We start from the raw sequence: 21,387 nt of genomic DNA, 5'->3' as shown, positions 1-21,387 counted from the left end.
CTTACAGCGCTCAGAAGTAACTATCCCTGTGCCAGCTAAAACCCACAAACTTTTTTGTTTAGTTTTGTTTTTCTCTTTTTTTTTTTGGTGTGTGTGTGTGTGTGTGTGTGGAGTCTGTGACATCCAACACAGCCTCTGCTGAGGTCAGTGCTTTGCGAGATGTGTTAGCCACAACTCCTTGTCTTTCGATTTGTAGACTCACAAGAATGGTAGAATCACAGTATGGCTTGGGTTGGACAGCCCTTAAAGCTCATCCACTTCCAACGCCCTGCTGTGGGTAGGGCTGCCACCCAGCAGATCAGGCTGCCCAGGACCCTATCCAGCCTGGCCTTGAGTGCCTCCAAGGGTGCATGCCACATCTTCTGCAGGCATTTAAAATCTAAACAGCTTCTCCTTTTTTCCCACTATTGCGGCGCTATTTCACCCATTGCACCGTTACTCAGGCTCCCTCAGACTGTCAAAGAACATGAAGCAGCAGGTGCTTCAGAATGGTTCTGCAGGACAAAGAGAAACAGTAGTTTTTAAGTAACTTTCTAGGGCTTGCATTTCCCTATAAACTTCTCAGTATGAAGAGCTTTTAGGTGACTAGCTGTCCCCATGTTGTCCCTCCCACAAATCACTTCTTGGTGGTTGAATTCTCTTACCTTTCGAAAAGCAGATGAGGAGGTGTTCATACAGGACATGGCAAGCCAGTGAGGCGAAAGCTAGCAGCTTGCTGTCACCCTGTGTGTCCCTTCTGCTGTGCAGAGCTGTGAGCATGGGAGGGACCTCGGGGAAACTGCTGATCTCTTTGTGTGCATGGGGACAGAACCTGGACCTGGGCCGTCTCCTCTGACTTGTACCCAGAAGTGTCCAGTGAGCAGATTCTAAAACATTTCTAGGCAAATTGTCCCATTAGTCAGTTAGAAAGCCTTTTCTAGAGTATTGCTTAACTGTTCCTCATGCGTTTTGTGCTGACTTTGCCATCACTGAGCAGTGGGACTGCTGTGGGCTGGCCGGGGCCGGGAGCCAAGCAGCCACCCAGCTGTTTGCTCACCACCACCCCACAGCGGGACAAGGGAAAAACAGGAGGAACAAGAGCAAGAAAACTCAAAATAAGGGCAGGGAAATTGCTTACCAAGTAGAACTGCAGGCAAAAAAGGCTGGAACCAGCTGTGTGCAGCGTGAGGCAGCCCCAGCCTCTCCTCCCAGAGGCCACCTCTGCAGCCTCCCCAGGGCCAGAGCTTTTCTGTGGGGGCCCAATGGTTGATAGGCATTCTCTGTTTTAATTACATTCAATGTCTTGAAGACAGTTTTGTTCCTCCATAGGCTCGTTTTTCCTAGATTAACTAAATGCGCTTTCTTCAGCATTTCCCCATAGGTCTCATTTTGCTTTCTTTTGGATTTTTTCCAGTTTTTCTGTGTATTTCATATTATGTGGTGCCTGAAATTGGATGTGGAAGTCAGACGAGGCGTCACCTGCCTTTAGAAAATGAAATAATTGCATCTCTCACCTTCCCTCAGACAGTTATTGCACAATGGATAGGCATTTTTTGTTTTGCTTGTGTCTGATCGTATTCTGCGGAACTTGTGCCTCTCCACGTTTTTTTAATACACAATTAATTTCACCTTCCTAAGTGCAATACTAAGCAAATTCTTAGTTTCCTCTTGTTGATTTTGGACAGTCTCTCCAGTTTGCCTGAGCTGTGTTGTAGATTGCCTGGTTTTGGAATCCTCCTCCTCTGTCTGAGCTTGAGGGGAGCTCCCTGGGCTCCTGCAGGGCTCTGCCACCGTGCCCTCAGGGCTCACTATTTGTTGCCAGCATTTCCTAAGAAATTTGCACTTTTTCATGTTGACATTTCAGCTGTTCCTTATCAAGTCTCCATCATGGCTGTTATATACCAGATTTTTGGTTGGGCTGTGAGGATTTTTAACACACTGTTTATGCTTTTCCCTTTTTGTCAAGCCTGCAAGGAGATGCTAACAATACTCCACAGATTTACTGTCCCACTCCCATGCCATGCAACTGATGGCAGTGTTTGGTTGAAGCTCAAACTGACCCCTGTTTGCCTTTAGAAACCCTGGAGCACGTGGATAACATGACGTTGGGTGGGAGATGTGTGCTTCACTGTGTTCCATGTGCACACAGAGAAAAGCAAAGTCATAATAAGGAAATTTAATGTGTTTCAGCCATGGGAACAAAGAAGTCTTTTCGTGTCGAGGAATCAAACTGGCAGTAGATTGGTTTTTAGAAAGAGGCCACAAAGATGTTACCGTGTTCGTGCCAGCGTGGAGGAAAGAACAGTCAAGACCTGATGCCCTTATCACAGGTAAGCTCTGCTCTGCCTTCACTGGCTTCTGGGATGCCTTGTGCAATGTGAGTGCTACTGTGCAAGCGGGCAAATTGTTAGAAATGAAAGACTATAACAGAAGGTATCTTAGGTGCACCAAGTTCACTGCAGCCTTTAGGAAAGAAAAGGACGAAGTAATGCCCTCTCCAAATCTTTTTCTTCTTGCCTTCTACATTTTCTTTTAATGCTGCTACTGATTTCTTCAGGAAGGTAATTGCCGTTTTTAAATGTTACGCCTGTGTAGCCTTGGCAGCGAAGAGGTTTGAAGGTAGTGATTCACAGAATGATCTTTCTTGTGGTGAGCAGAGTCTGCCTGCCAGCCCTGTCTGCAGTCACCTGCAGTGAGTCACTGCCCTGCGCTGGGAGCAACGGGAATGATCCTGGCAATGGAACAGTTCCCCTTTGGAGCGTTACTGGTAACGAGTGAGGAAGCTGCTGAGTTTTTTTTAATTATTTTAAATACGTTTACCCTCAAAAAAAAAAAAAAATGATGTAGAGGCAGTTATTTCTTTATCCAACTTCTTGTTTCTCTATGAAGGCTGGAGGGTTGTCTTCCTGCTGCCATGACATTGAAGAGGTCTTCTCTGATGTCAGAGGAGAATCAGAGCTTTTTTTTCATTATTAATTTTTTTTGCTTTTTAAACATGGCTGCCTTTAAAGGAAAGGAAGCTTATGAGAATAATAGCGATGACTACTAAAGGAATATGGAAGCACATTTTGATTTCCATGTGCATTTCTGAAGATCTAGAAAGATCTTTACAGCACTTCATTTCATTTGCTTGGTTGGTGCTAGAACGTACATGTTAAGGCAAAAAAAGTATTTGGAAAGCTGTTGTTACCCCTCATCATAGGCAGTGTGCAGTCTTTCCCTTGAAGGAGAACATATGCTGAGGTAAACATTTGGTGTAGCTTATCGCGAAGGCAATAGAGAAAACCCAACCTGGGAAAGAAGATGTATTAACCTGTCTTGAGGCTTGAGCTGGTCTTAGTCAAGTGTTTTCACTGTATTAGTGTTTGAGGCATGAGAAGAGCATTGTCTAAGTAGCAAGGATTTGACTATTTAGAATTGAAATGAAACATTTGCTCGAGCTGTGGCTAGGACTAGAAGCCCAAAAAGGAGTTTTGAGAAAGCAGGATGTCTTAGGGTCGACTGTTTTTCTACCAATGGAAAATGAATTTGCTGTGTGTCATCAGGGACCTGGTAAGTGGGAGGAAAATAGAAGAAGAATCATGGAATCATAGATTCTTCTTTGTGTCTTCTGTGACACAGGAGTTCTTCAGTTTCCTTAGCAGGATGCAGGGTGCCTGTTTGCTGCCAGTCTGCTGAAGCACGTTGTGCTGACACTGTCTGAAGCATGTGACCACCTGGAATTTTGTGAAAGTCTGAAATGACTAACGTGGGGATGGCTCTACGCTGTCCGTATTTGTGAGAAACTCCTTGGACTAAACAACAGCTGCATCTTTCTTATTACTACCTGCCGTGAATCTAGGCATGACAGATATTTTGTTCTTTCTTAATGGGGAAAAAAATCACCATCCTGCAGACTCTTACATACCATTTGCCACATGGGGGGAAAAATGACTACGGAAAGCTGGAAATCATTTTTAATCTTGTGGCTTTTCTAGTAAGCAGATAATGTTTTCATGAAATATATTGGGGTTTTTTTTGTAATATTAATGCTGTATTTCTTCCTGTTGGAGTCTTTTTTTTTTTTTTTCTGTATAGAACATTTTCCCTGTCAGGTTTCTTACACTGCACAATAGTTATTTGAGATCTAAATCATTGTTAAGAGCCATGACTCATAGCCAGTGCGCAAGCATCTTCTGCAGTTTTAGGTGTTGCTTAGCTTTCTGCTTATTCTTCTTTCATAGCATTTTTCTTTCATGTCTTGTCTGCTGTGAGGTGAGTGATAGCAAGTAGAAGTGACCCAAGGTGGGGATGCCCCAGTGCTTAGTGCAGTGGTGCTACAGCCAGAGTCTTAGTCCACGTTACCCTGCTTGGTAGCCTGAGCTCATCTTTCAAAGCTCCTTGGGATGTAATTTGGTAACAAAATGACTTCTTAAGTCTTCTTAGGAGATGTTTTGAGTTTGGGTAGAGCCTGAGTGTTTGTAAAGAATGCACATTTTCTAATTCTTGTGGGCACTGTTAGTAGTCACTCCATGTTTTGATTCGTTGTGGGCTTTGTTGTGTTTGTATTTTTTTGAGTATTGTCAGTTGACTGCTGACTCTGACTTCAGGCATCACACATCAGACACCTTCTGCTGGAATACAACCTTTTAAGACATGGTTAGTCCTAAATGCCTAGGGTTTCTTCCTAAAATCTAGTGTCTTTGGAGATCAAAGAAATACATTTTTATTTCTTTTTTAACTTTTGATTATTTTTCTTTGCAGATCAAGAAATCTTGCGTAAATTAGAAAAGGAGAAGATTCTTGTATTCACACCATCCCGCCGAGTGCAAGGGAGAAGGGTGGTGTGCTACGATGACCGGTTTATAGTGAAGTTGGCCTTTGAGTCAGATGGCATCATTGTTTCTAATGATAACTACAGGGATCTAGCAAATGAAAAGCCTGAATGGAAGAAGTTCATAGATGAACGCTTGCTAATGTATTCGTTTGTTAATGACAAGTAAGTAATTTTATCCTTATATGTGCCACTGAAATAACCGAGGAAAGGGCAATTTGAAGATTTGTATGAATTTGTTATCTTCCACCCAAATCATAGAATACAGAAGGAATAGTTGGTCATATATTTGGCATTCTGATTAAAAGTACTTGAACTCTGCTTCTTTGCCAGAGCTTTTTCATACCACTGTGTTTATATCTTTTCATTGTAAAATTGTTTGCCTCTTCTAGTGTATACCAATGTGTATGCTATATTTTATGTATGCTACTGTGTAGTATTTAAATTCTCTTGATGTAACGAGCCAGCAGTTTTGAGTACCCACGGCTCCTAAATCATGAAGTCGTAGAAGAGCCCAGGTCGGGGTGAGCCCAGTTACAGTTACTGCTGGTGGCTTTTTGTTGTGGGATAGGTAGTGCTGCAGCAGAAAGTCGGTCTTGTGCAGCTGCGGTACAGTGACATCAAAAGCTGAAGCTATTTTCAAGAGAAGAGCTCTCAAAGCAGCCAGATGTAAAGATGTTAGCATGGCAGGTTACAGTGTCAGGAGGTTCTTGCTTAGTGCATGAGGAATATGAAAAGGCATTTGCTTCTGTAACACTTTTTTGTTGCTTTATAGATTTATGCCTCCTGATGATCCCCTTGGCCGCCATGGCCCAAGTCTGGATAATTTTCTTAGGAAGAAGCCTATTGTGCCAGAACATAAGAAGCAACCGTGTCCATATGGTAATTTGATTTTCTACTCATCAGCTTTCTGTACTGCTGGAACTGGTGACTCAGCTCCTGCCTTATTTTAATGCTGTCAGAATTAAAACTTTCAGATGGAGGTTTTTACATTATTGTCTTAGCCTGAGAATGTTTAAAATGCTGAGCACTGGAGTTATTGGAAACAGAACGGTTTTTTTTATGTGCTGGTTAAAGAACATTTCTATCTACCAGTTGAACTAAAGGAGCAACTTCATCAATCTTTGGTAGGGGGAGATCTAAAACAGCACCTGGATTCTTCAGGCTCTATAAATCCATTTTGTAATGGACTTTTGGCCAGAAAATGGATTGAGCTTCCTCAAGTTTAGCTGCTAACCATCCCTGCAGGCACATGACCATCTTAACTGAACCAAATGTCTACTGCTCTTGTAACTTTGTAACTTTCACTTTAAGTTTCCCACTTCTGTATCTTCTTAGCACAGCGTAGCAAGTGTCTGCATACACAGTGACAGCATGTTCAGCTCAAACTTCGTCTGGTAGTGTCGGTCTGTGTTCTAGAGCAGTTGCTGCAGAGCACTACCAGTGCCTCTTTTCCCCACAGAAAGGAGATCCTAAATCTCACCTGGCATCACACAAAACCATTTGCAAGATCTTTACAGAATCATAAAACCACAGAATGGTTTGGGTTGGAAGGGACCTTAAAGATCCTCTGGTTCCAACCCCCCTGCTATAGACAGGGACGCCTCCCACTACACTGCATTACTCAAAGCCCTGTCCAGCCTGGCCTTGAACACTGGGGGTGAAGCATGCATAGCTTCTCTGGGCAACCTGTTCCAGTGCCTCACTGCTCTCATAGTGAAGAATGTCTTCCTAACATCTAACCAAAATCTACCTTCTTTCAATTTAGAGCTGTTATCCCTTGTCCTGTCACTACATATCCTTGTAAGAAGTCCTTCCCCAGATTTCTTGTAGGCCCCTTTAGGTACTGGATGGCTTCTCTAAGGTTCCCTGGAGTCTTCTCCAGGCTGAACAACTCCAACTCTCTCAACACGTCTTCATAGGAGAGGTGCCCTCTGATCAGTCTTTCAAGTTGTGAGTAAAACTTTAAATGAGAAGCATTTCCATTGCTTAATGATTAAGACTTTTTGTTTCTTGTTTTTTTCTTGTCGTTGTTTTAAATCTCGTTATATTTGTCTTGACAGGGAAGAAATGTACCTATGGACACAAATGCAAATACTATCATCCGGAAAGGGGAAATCAGCCTCAGCGATCTGTAGCTGATGAACTTCGTGCCATGTCTAGAAGTACAGCTGCCAAAACTACAAGTGAAGGAGGACTGGTAAAAAGCAATAGTGTTCCCTGTAGTACTAAGAATGATGGCACTTCTGAGCTTAAGCGTGCCACTCCGAAGAGGCAGTCGGATCCTAGTATAAGGACTCAAGTCTATCAGGACTTGGAGGAAAAGCTTCCCACCAAAAACAAATTAGAAACCAGGTCTGTACCTTCTTTAGTTAGTATACCAAGTTCCTCTGCTGCAAAACCCCAAAGTACTGCACCTTTAACCAACGGCCTTCCATCTGGAGTTCATTTTCCACCTCAGGATCAAAGACCACAGGGACAGTATCCTACAGTGTTGATGGCAACCAAAAATCACGGAACACCAATGCCTTACGACCAGTATCCAAAATGCGAGTCTCCTGTGGATGTAGGGTATTACTCTATGCTGAATGCATATTCGAGTCTGAGTATATCTGGTCCACGTAGTCCTGAAAGGCGCTTCTCCTTGGACACGGATTATAGGATTAGCTCTGTAGCTTCTGACTGCAGCAGTGAAGGGAGCGTTAGTTGTGGCAGCAGCGATTCCTACGTGGGTTACAGCGATCGCTCTTACATGAGCTCTCCTGACCCACAGCTGGAGGAGAACTTGAAGTGCCAACATATGCACCCCCATGGCCGCCTTAACTCTCAGCCATTCCTACAGAGCTACCACGAGCCTCTAACACGAGTGCAAAGTTATAGTCATGAAGAACCAAAGCATCACCACAAACCTCCAATTCCGTATATGGCTGTGCATCTCCAGCATCCAACCATCGGTGCTCGTTCTAGTTGTCCAAATGACTACTCTGCATCTCAGAGTTCGTCGCACTCAAAGACCATGCACACGGGGAGAGCCCTCGTGTCCACGAGGATAGATAGCATTTCAGACTCACGTTTGTACGATAATTCTCCACTGAGACACAGAAAGCCTTTTGCTGGCCAAGATGGGCTTGGAAGCTGGGACAGGCAGGGCTATGGGATGGATGCCTACGGCTACCGTCAGACCTACTCTCTGCCCAGTAACCCCACGCAGCCGTGTTACGAGCAGTTTGCCTTCCAAAGCTTACCGGAGCAGCAGGACCAGACCTGGCGTGTACCGTACTGTGGAATCCCTCAAGACCCCCTGAGGCACCAAGACACCAGGGAGAAGGTGTACATAAACCTGTGCAACATCTTCCCCCCCGATCTTGTGAGGATTGTCATGAAAAAGAACCCTCACGTGACAGACGCCCAGCAGCTCGCCGCAGCCATCTTAGTGGAGAAATCTCAGCTAGGTTATTGAGAGATGATGCATCTTTGTGGTGTCCAGTAGTTTTCAGCTCAGCTCTAACGCTGAGGGAGGTTTGCTACAATAGCATTTGGGATCTCCTTCTCAGCAAGGAGGTTATATAGTAATCCATTTATGTGAAATACTGTAATACGGAGTCTGTATGTATAGCCCCATGCATCGGAGTACCTGATATGTTTTGTGTTCTAGTTTGAAAATTTTTTAAAGGCTATTTTCATGGCTGGAGAAAGCTCCGGTTTAAATTAATATATAGAGATATATATATACAAAAATCTGTGGTCTCTGATTATAATCTTTGGTGCATCAGGGGTTTATATGCAGCACTTTCTATCCTTGTTACATGTTGTTGCGATTTTGGGATTTGTTTTTTAACTTGCTGGATGTTGGTCCTGCACGGTGTTAAAACAACCTGCAGAGAGGATTTTGCTACTGCCAGCAGACAATTGTCAAGCCAAGTTTTTGAACTTTTTACACCACCGTGTTTGTTCGTTTATTTGTTTGTGGCCTTTTTTTTGTGTGTGCTATGATCTATTTATAGGAAACAAAGATTTACTACAGCACTGACTTTATTTTTTAAACAAATAATTGAGTTACCAGTTAACGGTGAGATGGGTAACCGTATATTAGTAATTTATAGCATGGCACTTTTCATTGCTTCCTTTGTTTTGTTTAAATAGCTCCATGTTTTGTTGATGCAGTTGATTAGTAAGATCAAATGCAATCAGAGGAAAAATACTTTTTTTTTTTTTTACTAATTTATGGATAAGGTGAAAGCCTTATTGCTTGGTTTTCAAAGGTGCTGAGAATTTGCAGCCCCCTTTGAGCCTAGCAGAAACTGCAAACACTCAGTACCTCCGAGAAACAGGCCGCCTTGCTTCCATCCCCACGTGCTGTTCCTGGTCGGTAGAAAGGGGCCTGACTTCGTAGGGTTCTGTTTAGATGTTTTATGTGTTTTTCTTTGTATTGCTGCACAAGTGTACTGGATAAAATACGCTTTTCATAAAATATTTACCTGTTTTTAAATGAATTTAATTATCTCAATGCAAGTTTTGTATTTAAGACACTGTTTGATTTTACTTGTTATTTATCAAGGCTGGCCTGGAAAGGGTTTGTGTGTTGAGGATATGCAACACTTATTAACTGCACTATGGTGACGATGTTGTAGCTCAAAGGAATAACTTAAACTTTTAGTCTTTCTGTTGCGGATGGGGAGGGAGGGTCGGGGAGAGAAGGGGCCGTGTGTGTTCCTGCCATTAGTTCCTGGCCCGATTCTTGCCACACGTAGTGTAGTCTTAGCAACAGACCAAGCGAGTCTGCTCTAGTACTAGTAAGGGATATTTCTGGTTTTAAGTCATGGGTTTTACTAGCACCTCTAAGCTTTTATATACACATATATATATATATAAAATAGAAATAGATTTTGCAATTGATGTCGGTTGTACTTACATGACATAGTCAGTTGCCTACAGTTTTAGGTTTCCGTCCATTGTAACATTTTTCAGTGTTAACAAACCACTGGTTTACACTATTACTGCTGGTCATTTTGGTACACTTGCTGGAATTTAAAGGCCCTGAAGAACCAGAAAGTACCTTTTACTGTTGATACAAATTGTATCTTTTTAACTGAGAACTATTTTGATTTGTAGATTTAGTAGAAACACAAATGTATAACTATAGTCTTTTGGGCAACATTTTATCTCTTATTGAAAAATTAGACATTTCAGGCGTAGAATAGATTTAGGCGAGTAAAAAGTAGTTATTTGTTCAGGTGTCTGTCTCAATTTCACATATTAAAAAAAAAAAAGAAAATAAACTAAAGAAACTATTGGCATCTTCTTCCTTCTAAAATCTTCGTAGTGTGAACTCACTAAAATAAAGGTAAAATGCTGCCTGAAAATGATGTCCAAGCACCTTTGAATACGAAGACATTTTCACTACTTGTGCGACACCGTGTGTTGCAGTGAGTAGGATTTGGGTATACGGTAAATGCTTCTAAAGAGCATTGTGCTTATAGACATATCCAATAATCTGAACCGTGTTCAGCAAACTATTTCAGGAAGTAGTGCTCCAGACAGCTTTCACTGCTGATTTGGTGTGAGATCTGATTTGCCTGTCCCTGGGACAGCACAGGAGCTGCCTGTCCAGCTGTAGCCTTCCCCTCGCTTCGGTTGGTCGCTGTCTGCAGGGCGTTGCTGGAGCGTAGGGGCTGACGTGGTGCTGATGCTGAGGTTTGGGTTAGGGTTAAGTGGGTCTCATCTCGGTTGTACACCTAAGATTTTTTAAAATGGAATTACACTTCAGTACTACACCATAGTGTAGATGCGGCTGTTTTAATAATGCAGCTATTATACCTGTGTTTTTAATGAGTTTCTACATCTATTTTTTATGTAGGAATTCACTTCTGCCAAAAGCTGAATTCCTTAAACATGAACAGAAACGTGTGTTTGTAATAGGGGCATTTCATCTCCCCTATCCTGTGAGCATCAGAACACCCCGTGCCGTGTGCCCGCAGCCCTCTGGCCTCCAGGCTTTGTGCCGTACTGCTGAAGCCAACGGGAGACGCGTGGCGGTGCCCGGATCTCAGTGAGCGGTGCTGATGCCTCCACTGATGTTAACGCAGCGCTGAACGCCTGCAAGCGTGTTGGTTGGTAGAAGATTCCCATTGTATGTTCTGCGCTTGGTGCTGAAGCACTGAAAACACTTTCGAAGTGTAAGAACAGGAGTTATGTGGTGATTTTTGATGTTGTGCAATGATGTGCTAGTTCCCTTTAGACGCTGTAACGTTGGGTAAAGAAAATGAGTGGTGGGCGAACTGCTGGGCTTGGTTCTTCCTTTGTTGTAGTTGTGAGTATTGGAGGAGGAGGAGGAAGAGACCGGTCTGTATGGAGGGCGGTACCAGCAGTACACGGGGAGCGGTGGTACCGGGCAGGTGGTACTTCTGTCAATGGAATTGCACTGACGCAAATAGCTGAACTTAAATGGTAAAGGGTGTCTTTGGGAACAGGTTGCCCAAGGAGGTTGTGGATGCCCCGTCCTTGGAGGCATTCAAGGCCAGGCTGGATGTGGCTCTGGGCAGCCTGGTCTAGTGGTCGGCAACCCTGCACTCAGCAGGGGGGTTGAAACTCGATGATCTTTGAGGTCCTTTTCAACCCAGGCCATTCTGTGATTGATTCTGTGATTCTATGATCTTGCTAATACTGCCTTTGCTGCAAGTGCTGTAGTTACAGAGGAGAACAAAGCACTTCAGGTTAGCCCCGTCCACCGCTTTCCTTCTCTTGGCATCGAGAGCCGTTTGGGTGCTTGGCCAAAGCTCCATGTGTGCAAGCAGGACCTGAGCCGTGAGAGCTCCCTTGTCATGGTGCGCACATACACCGTGTTTGGGTGCACATCGACGTCAGGCATCTGCCACCGCTGTTCTCTGTACAAGGGGTGCTGCCAGTATTTAAATACGTCCCATGGGTACCTGACTTTGAGTTCGGTGTGCCTGGGATGTGGCAGTATTAATTGCTACAATGTCTTTTTACAAACATATTTAAATGTCGTTTTTTTCAGTACCTTACCCTCGCCTGCCAACTACTGCTAGTGCTTTGAGGTAAGGCCACGTCTTTGCAGGCATCCTGTTTTCTCTGCTATGTCTGAACTGTAACTCTGTGCCCTGCTGCAAAACTCTGTTGGGAGAGCCAGAAGTCCGCTGCATGCATGCAACACCCCAAAAAGGAGAGCCAGCCTGGTGGCACCCGCGGCCTTTGGACTCTTGTTGAACTGTCCCATCTTCTGCTGGGAAAGCAGCGGTGAATGGGGAGCCTTTCTCCAGAACTCCCAAACCTGTCCGTGTACACGGAGTAGCTCACGTGGCTGGGATGCCATGGCAGGGCGATGGATGCAGGACGGGGCCAGGCTGCTGCTGCTGGGTGCGGCATGGTACAATGCTTTCCTGCTGTCTGGAGCATTCAGAAAATACCCTACTGACTTTGCATTGCTACTGAAAATTTAAAATACTGTGCAATTAAAGAGACCATTTTTTAATAAAAAGTAAGTTAGAAATTATTTATTTTGATTTACAGTGTGACTCTTGCTAATTTATTCCTTGTGTTCTAAGGCCACGGAAGAGTGTATCTTTTATTTAGCGTAGGAGCTTAAGCTGCTGAAATGAAAAAAACAACAGATTAAAGCTTAAAACGAAATCCTGTGGCCTTGCTTTGTTGTTTTGTGTTGTTTGTTTGTTTTTATAAAAGGGCTGAGGTTTTATAAACATCAAGTCATGCATTTTATATACTCTGTAAATTATGGAGAGGTACAGTTTAAGAATTGTCTTTGAATTTTAGTATGTATGTGCACACTGTTTAGACTAACCATGTAACCAGTCCTAAAATCGTCTGTGTGAGGCGGTTGTTCCGGCTAACCTCGTGGTGGGGAACAGGAGCTACATTCAGACTCCACGTGTGGACATTCCGTACCACATTTCACACGGTCACGGATATCTTAAGGATTCATCAGGAGCTGGTGATCTCATTGCTCGATCCCGTGTGCAATGTCTGGATCAACGTGTGCATCATACTGCTCTGTGTGTGTGTGTTGGGGTATCCTTCATTACGAGGCAATGAGATACATGGTAGCTGTCTATAAAGGCACTGTTGAATATATTGAGTTGTTAATAATTAGGAGTATGCTGTAAATCATTTTCCACCTTCCATTTTCAGGTCTTACAGGTTTGGCATAACTTATGCTTGAACTGATTGTTACTCTGTCTGTCCTTGTACCTCTGAAGGGTAAATGACAGCAATAGTTCTCTTCCCCCCTCAGATCTAATAGCCACATGAGGAGCTGGAAGCACGCAGAAACCAAATCTATTCATTGGCATCTCAGCACATTCATCCTCACTGTTTCACAGGTGTAACAGTCTACGCCTTCTAAAACCAAACCTCTCTGTTTTTGTAGGATGAACCTTGTTGTTGTTCTCCAGTGAAGTCTTATTTTAAAGGTTGGGTTGGCTGGTTGGCTGCTTTTTATTTGGATGAACAACGCTCTTAATCGTGCTGGTATTTAAGAAACGTTGTGCCAGCAGATTGCAGAACATCGTGCAAGGAAACAGAAATGCAGCTACAGCAGCAATAATTGCGTTCGGTAGTTCTGTTCCCCTCGTTATCTCTGTGCTTGTATTGAGTAGGTGAGGTTTTCTCTACCCTGAAGGCAGTTCTGGCAAAGCCATTAGTTAAGAGTTGTGTTGGGACTAATTGGTAAAGCAATTGTCAAATGCTCTTCGTTCCTTCCCTGGTTGTTCTGTGTCATTTCTGTGATGTGGCAACTCGCATCTTAAAGCCGCCATCTGAACCATTCCAAAACACATGTATCTGGATTCTGCTTTTAGAGAAAAAAAAAAATAAAGTCTTGTTTTCCTCACTGATGGGCTGTTTTGTTTCATACCTGAAAATTCTGAGAGCAGCATCAATGGCAGCAGAGCATAGGGCCAGCTCTGTGTCCTGACCTGCACGGGGCAGCGGCTCCCGTTGAGTGAACTCGCCCAGCAGTGCCAAAGCTGAGAGGTTCAAACACGTGCAATGATCACGGAGCATCAGCTCATTTTTAAGGCAGTAAATCATGTTTAATGGGCTCTTTCCAGTCCTTTCCCTTGGTGAGAGGGCTGGGGCTCCTGTCACACAGCCATGTCAGTCACTGGTAGCAGAATCTGGATGGGGACTATGCGCCAGCAGAGCTGCTCTGCCTTCAAGTACTGCTACACACCTGTTTAAGTGAATTGTTCCAGTGATTTATCTCAGAATTTTGCCAAGTTATTTGATGAATGTAAAGGCACAACAGAAACCTCTGTGCTGTGGTATCAGACTGCTGAGCACACACGGGGCTGTGGAAAGTTGTGCAGAATTGCACTGCCGGACTGGGGTTGTCCTGCTGGGTTTGGGTGCCCTGTCAGCCCTGCAGCCAGGGGTGAGGCTGAGGGGGTCACAAATGTGGTGAGCAGTTGGCCTGAAAACCAACACAGAGTTGCCCTTCAGCAGCTATGACCACTGGCGATTCACTTGACACGAGCACTCTGCACAGCCGAATGCGTTGGCTGCACCCTGGCTGAGCACATTGTGTGGCTTTGCCTCCTTTTGAGGCAATGGGAGGCGCTGGAGTGAAGCTGGAACATCAGGGCCCAGCAGATGGGTGGAAGCAAGGTGAGATGTAATGGCCTGAAGTGTCCATGCACCGCAAGCAGCATGGTGCTGCACAGCAGTTTGGCTGCTTGGCATGGTTTTGTGATTTTTGGTTATTGGTATTCCACATCATAACATCACGTAGTGCACTGGGAGTTAAAGAGTTAACGCTCCAGTTCTGTGGATTGTGGATAGTTCCAGGGACCTGGTTCTCAGAAGAGAAGAGCTACTACATTCCCCAGAGGACTTTGCTGCCCTGTTACCATTTTCTGGTCAGAGGGAAAGATAAAACTGTTCGCAGATCACAACCTTCTCTCTTCTCATCCTGTCTCTTGTCCCGGCAGCATCTCGCTCCCCAGCCGTCTCGCCTTCAGCAATTAGAGTAAGGCCTACCTTAATTTTGGACACTCTCTCTCATTTTATTGGATTTATTAGCTTAAATTGTAATTATATTGTATTATATTGTGTTATTTTGCATTCCAATATCTTATTTAGTAAATTAGTTTTTTTCTCCTCAGATTGTTGCTGCTGTTTTGTTGTCAGGCCCATCTCCCTACCTTTTTTTTTTTTTTTTCCTTTTCCCGGGGCGTGGGTCCCTGGGTCCCCTGCCCCATTAGTCATAGAACCGGGCCGAACGCCCGTAAACCGTTGACACTGTTTCTTTGAAGCATTTCTCTAAATCATTTGCTTTGTGTCTACGTGATCCATAGATCTTTTATTTGCAGGAGATGAGGTTGTTTATTAGCATCCTCCAGCCACTTCTTTTTAATTAGTATCCTTTCTCTGATTAGAACATATTAGACTGTATTAGTCCTGGAGGACAGACTCCTTCCCCAAATACAAGTGGATGGAGAGCCCGTCTCTGACCTCCCCTCTGCTCTCTGAAGGCCCCACAGGCCCCAACTTGGGCTACTCTATGAGATCATGTTGAGTGTGCCAAATCCAGCCCTTTCTGCTCCAACCCAAGTTGCTGGTGGCCATGGGACCTGGTTAGGGCTCTTTGGGGGCAGGCACAGCTCTTCCAAGGCCACTCCTCCACAGCTCCGAGCTCTCCCTCGGGCCTGTTAAGGAAAGTGAGCTGCCCTGTGTCAGGCAGGATGTCAGGTGCTCACTCCCACAGGGATCTGCCTGTCTGCATCCTGCAAAGAAATTGGGAAGCCTACCGCAGAGAATGTTGTAAGGCTAAAAACGTATTGCGTGATGTCTTTAAAAAGAGCCCATCAGGGATCCCAGCAGCTCTCAGTGCCCACATAGGCGTTGTTATGCTGCAGGTGAAGGGACTCCCACTCTGGATCTGAAGGCCCAAGCAGGTGGCCTGCATCCCTATAGCTCTTGCAGTACCACACAAGTGCTCCTGTAAGGCCACGCTCAAGCACAGGGCAGCACCACGGGGCAGAAATGGCTACGACTACTCCCACTGATGGATCACCTGCCCATCCCTGCAGCAGCCCAGGCCCACAGCCACCCCCATGTGGGAGCCGCTGCCCCCAGGGCATGAGGGCTGCCAGAGCCAGGCAGTGCCACCATTGGCTCTTCTTCCCCTCCCCTTGCAGAGGAGTGTGCCAAGAGAAGCAGGTGGGTACAAAGGAAATTAAACGCCACTATTAATTTACATGAAGCAGTGAAGCGGAGGCAACAGGAGCAGGGGACAAGGAGATGGCGATCAGCATTAGCAGCAGGTTTTTACGTCTGCCCGGCTCACGTTACAGAGATCCCCCGATTGCAGGGCTGACCCAGGGCTGCTGCTGCCTTCGGGTGACCTGATATCCCCAGGAGGGAGAGCTGCACTGGGCTGGGGCCACGGCTGCGTGGGGCTCCTGTGCCACACAAAGGCCATGGGATTCAATTCATATTTTTTAAATACAAACCTGGATTTAAGTTCTATTTTGCTAATTTTAGAAGCAATTTTTTTCCCCTTTGCTCTGGCATTGTCCCAGTTTGCAGAGTGACTACCACCCACTGGGGCCAGGCCTCAGCTCAGAGGGTCTGGGGGTATAGACCAGGCCCACCTCCTCACTCCTCCACCAGAGTCCCACTCTGAGGCAGTTTAGTTAGTTAGAACAGAATCACAGAACCATTCAGGTTGGAAAAGACCACTAAGAACATTCAGTCCAACCCCAACCCATCCCCACCATGCCCTCTAACCAGCTCCCTCAGTGCCACATCTCCACGCTTCTTGAAGCCCTCTAGGGGCAGCCTGTGCCAGTGCCTCACCACTCTTCTGAGAAGGAATTTCCCCTCACACCCAACCCGAAGTTAGTGCCCAAAGCTGGAGCACACAGGACATAGCACCAGTGCTGTGCCTGGAGCCTTTTTGGAATTGCTTCAGGGAAAGGAAAACATCAGCATGATAAAAATGGAAACCATGAGCATGGCACAGCATGCAGGGAAGGAGGGTTATTACCCTATTACAAGCCTCCATGGGGTTTTATTGAGATTTAACTTGCTCACCCCACCATTCTGACACTGAGAACTAGTAGTGGGATAACAGCATCTTGTGCCTGCTGGTGCATGTGAATGAGAGAAAGCAAAGCAGCACAAGACATTTAGTCATACACATAGAGAAGCCAAGTAACACATGTGTGTACGTAAAGTTCTTACCCTCTCCACTCCAAGCAGTGAGGAGCTCTGAAACCTGGGAACTATTGAGAAAACACAAGGAAGGGAAGCACTGCTCCAAGCCGAAGGCCACGCTGCTTCCTGCTCTGGGGAGCAGCCCCGAGCTCCTCTGTGACAGCTGCCCACGGATCTGTACCTCCTGCCTTCCCTCCTTCGTTGTACAGCATCCAGCAGCCAGCACACGGCTCCGCTGCACAGACACATCAGCAGTCCTGTATTGACAGTAACCTCCCGCCTGCTACTCCAGCAATAACAAAGCCCTCTCCAAGGCAAAATCCTGACCAAGGGTAGAGTGGGAAACCTCCTGTGCTCTTCACCAGAAGCACTGTTTTTACCTTGTAAGTGTACACCCCAAAGACATATTGTGACAAAATCACTTCCCTCCCTCCACCCCCAAATTCAAGCTGCTAAAACACACCGCCTTGTGCAATTCCTTCTCCGCAGCACATCCACCGGTGAACCTGAACACTGACAGCAAAACCCATAAAACATTGTGGGCAGCAGAGATCAGCAAAGGCAATGCAGCAGTGAATTGAGCCCTCAAGAGCATTTTGCAGGTGTATTCACATGAAGGTGCCTCGTTAACTCTCAAGGTTAGAAAGGAAGTAAACAGCCTTGCCGAGAAGACTGCTTCCAGGTGCAGTTACTGCAGAGGCACTCTGAGTGAGTGGCAAAATGCACAGACAGGGGAGCCAGGCACCAAGGCAGCACCCAGGCTCAGCAGGACCACTGTGGCATCCCCCTCATTCAGCAGTTTTGGCCAACGACTTCACACACATGTGCATGGCATCTATAGGCTCACATTTGAGTGCTCTGATGGATCTACCCACACAGATCCAAGGAATGAAATCGGCACTGTCTGAGCATTAGCAAGACCGATCATCAAATGAATAGTGATTCTTCAGATTAACGTTAAAACCCATTTATTCAGGCTTTTGTGCAGGGTGCACAATTCATTGCAGTTACGTATACACAGTATGCACGTTCTAATAGCGTACAAAAGGCAGATAGCAACAGGTTCTTACACTGGAAATGTATGTACAGACATAATAAATCGGTAGTTTTACATTAAAAAATACCTGACAGTATTCCTGTATCATCAAGGCTATTAGAAATGGTGTAGAAAACCAATAAAACTTGGGAAGTATCTACCTTCATTCCGCTCTACCCAGGCTGGGTATAATCAGGCTTCCCACACAGTGGTCAAAGCCTTCAAGTTCCCATCAGTTCACATCACCGCTCGCTCTAACACGCTCCATCACATGTTAAAGATTAATACATCAGTATCAGTTCCTGTTTTATGGGGGAAAACAACTTGAGTACTTCTAAGAGCTAATTTTCTCCCAGGAAAAGACAACAAAGGAAAGATTCAGAGAGAGCATGAGAGAACCAAACATTAACGAGATGTTGGAATAGTGCTTCCTGGTCCTTCCCGAAAGGTCTTTGTGGACCAGGTAGCACCTAAGGTAAAGTGCTGAACACTGTCCAGATTTAGAGGTGCAACAGCAGGCCTTGGCAGACCCCAGCTCTTCTGCCGATCTCTACCTCGTTCCTATCCTAAGGGCTGCAAGAGATCGTACTTTTGTAACCTGCACAGAAAGACACAGAGAAATCAAGCAGATTTAGCAAAGATAGAAGCAAAAGAAAAGAAATAGAATTAAGCAGCAACATCAGTAGAGCCCCACTTCACTCCCTGTAACTGCTCTGAATTAGCATGTTCCCACATTTTGTGCCTGAATGGATTTTGTTTCAAAGGTGCGAGCAGAATGAGGGAGCATCAGCAAAGACAGACTGAGGAAAGATGTTGTTCCTGTAGCCAAGTCCCCTGCAAGAACATGGAGAACCTGACTTTGCGTGAAAACCAGGTCCAACTTTGTTCAGCAATCACTGCATGCCAGAGTCGATTTTTTGTATGTACCAGCAGTCTTAATAGCAAATGTTCCCATTACCATCGCATACCCTAACATCCACACGGGGGGCAGTTCCACACATCAATTCGCTAATGCAGACAACACATCACAGCTGCGACAACCATAGGACCGTGTTTGAACCGCTCCCGCAGGTGGCTGGAACAAGGTGTGCTGTGTGTAAACACCCAAGGCAGAGGGCAGATCTGCAGAGCGTTCAGTCACAGCCAGCACCGCTTCAGACATCCCCCTGCAGCACGCACTGCTGCTGCGTGCTGTGCAAGCTCTGCGGCGGCTGGCCTTGCAGGAGAATGAAAACAAACAGGGAGGCAAATCCGATTTTTACATCAAGGGCAAAACTGAACCCTACTCCCTCTGCACACTGTAGTATTCTGTGGTTTTAAACGCTGTTGGCTTTGAAAAGCTTTGTTTTTAAACCCACTCAAGATCAAAATTCATATAAAAAACTAAGGAACTTGTGTACTTCATCATAATACAGCCATGAGAAGGCCTGAGGCCGTGCACTCTATTAGAAATCTCCCGTTTCATCATTATGTATATACATACATACACAAACATAAACCACCAAGTTCAGTTAGGTGCAGGTACTATTCCCTACAGTACAATTCCTTCTGAAAATAGTTCTGCCCATTAATGGATAGCAAAACGAGGTGCAGCGTCCCGGGCAAAGCACAGCTTTGTACCACCACCAGGGAAGAACAAGGCAATTCCACTCTTCAATCGATGCAATAAGGGACAACGGAACTACTGAAAGGAAACACGACTGCAGAAAGAAACGTTTGGTGTTCTCCTCTCCAGCGCTCCTTAATGAGCCCAGCAAGCATCAATAAACGCACACCAAAATCCCGGAGAACACTACCAAAGTCCTTTGCTGCCACAAAGCTTATTAGAGAAAAGGTTTCCCTTGCCACACGCCTCTCATTTTCACTTTACGTTGGCTGGCTACGTCAGCTATGAAGTATTTCTTTTGGTAAGTCTCAAGGCTTAACATTTTTCCCTCCTGATGTTTTTAAACTAATAATTAGGCAATATCCTCGTACCCTGTCTTAATCTGTATTATCATACTGAAACAAAATTTCATCGCATTAAAGAAATTGCAATCAACAGAAATCTATTCTCTCAAATGAAATAGACAGCATGAAGCACTAGCACGTTTTAAAATAAAAGTACTGAGAGTGAGACAAGGTGGGAAGCAGGAACCAGTGCAGAAACTGGAAGAAACGCACGTGAAGTCACCTGCATTGTACAGAAGTTACTCTCAGAAAGAAGGTTCGCCAGCATCTTTTCATGGTCCACTATGAAAACAAACAGGCAGGTAGGAGATCTCTTAACCCCTACACACCTGCCACTACTTTCTAAAAGCACGCGCTGAAGAGCCATTGGGTGACTCCTCCAAGGTATCAGTGCTCGCGCGCCAGCTTCCCTCAGGGTGACCTGCAGCTGAGGTTTGCAAGCAGAAACTTGGCCATGACTCTTTCAAATAAGAATCTGCAGGAAAAGCTTTGCGAGTTCATGTTTTCTCTTAGTAGATTTTTACATCCACAACAACAGTTGTGTTGAAGAGCAAAGCTACAAGCAACCCGCAGTAGTGCCTGGCTGCCTTGCTGTTCAAGTGCACATGGCCATCCTACCCAGGCTGGGTATCAGGGAAAGGGTCTGCACCAGAGGGCGGTGGGCATGGAACAGGCTGCCCAGGGCAGTGGGCACGGCCCCGAGCTGCCAGAGCTCAGGGAGCATTTGGACAGTGCTTTTGGATATAGTCTGATTTTTGGGTGGTGCTGTGTGGAGCCAGGGGTTGGACTCCATGACCCTTATGGGTCCCTTCCAACTCAGGATATTCTATGATTCTGCTCCAGTCCTTCCCCTTGCATAGCCCAGCCACACAGACAAGCTGCACAACAGAGTTAGAGAATTCCTCTCCCAGGTGCTCCTGTGTGTATAACCAGGGTTATGCCCAAAATTGAGCCTCACGGGTAGAAACAGTGACTCGCACCTTCCCTGACTTTCTGCAAGCAGTAATATGCTTGTTATTTTTTGACATTTTCTGTTCTCCAGAACGCTACTAGGAATTATTATATAGTCAATATGTTTATTTCTAGTATAAGATGGCATGTACCAATTCACCATGCATGCCTGGTGCAAGAACATGTAGCCAAAATTAACCCAGGGATTATTCCAAGAAGCAGCAGCAGTAGATCTAAATTTAAGAACTATGAATTACTGTGTTTTGTAGAAAACAATCATGTCAGATCCCAAAGGCAAAAGAAGAAAGAGCTGTGTTTCCAAATGATACACAGGTAACCGGCCCTGAAGCAGTGCTCCCAAGAGAAGAGATCCAGGAAGTTAAAACGTGAATTACACTGAAGAACTATCCATTACAGGAAGCAAAGTAGAGATGCAGATTAACGATATAAACCTTTCTGCTTC

General features: G+C 45.2%; 1 protein-coding gene across 4 annotated transcripts in view; it reads left to right on the top strand.

Annotated features, from left to right (window-relative positions):
• Window positions 1–13,662, top strand: part of ZC3H12C (zinc finger CCCH-type containing 12C) — a 41,619-nt gene extending 27,957 nt beyond the window's left edge. For all 4 annotated transcript variants that reach the window (XM_021380170.1, XM_021380190.1, XM_021380199.1 and 1 more), the window contains exons 3-6: window positions 2,170–2,309; window positions 4,723–4,957; window positions 5,568–5,674; window positions 6,856–13,662. In XM_021380170.1, the coding sequence (XP_021235845.1) occupies window positions 2,170–2,309; window positions 4,723–4,957; window positions 5,568–5,674; window positions 6,856–8,252 (1,879 nt within the window). In that variant the 3' untranslated portion in view covers window positions 8,253–13,662. The remainder of the gene's footprint in view (window positions 1–2,169; window positions 2,310–4,722; window positions 4,958–5,567; window positions 5,675–6,855) is intronic.

The sequence above is a fragment of the Numida meleagris genome, chromosome 1 (genome assembly GCF_002078875.1).
Source record: "Numida meleagris isolate 19003 breed g44 Domestic line chromosome 1, NumMel1.0, whole genome shotgun sequence".
Taxonomy (NCBI): domain Eukaryota; kingdom Metazoa; phylum Chordata; class Aves; order Galliformes; family Numididae; genus Numida; species Numida meleagris.
The sequence above is the reverse complement of the archived record's forward strand: the minus strand, read 5'-3'. Positions and strand labels throughout refer to the sequence as shown.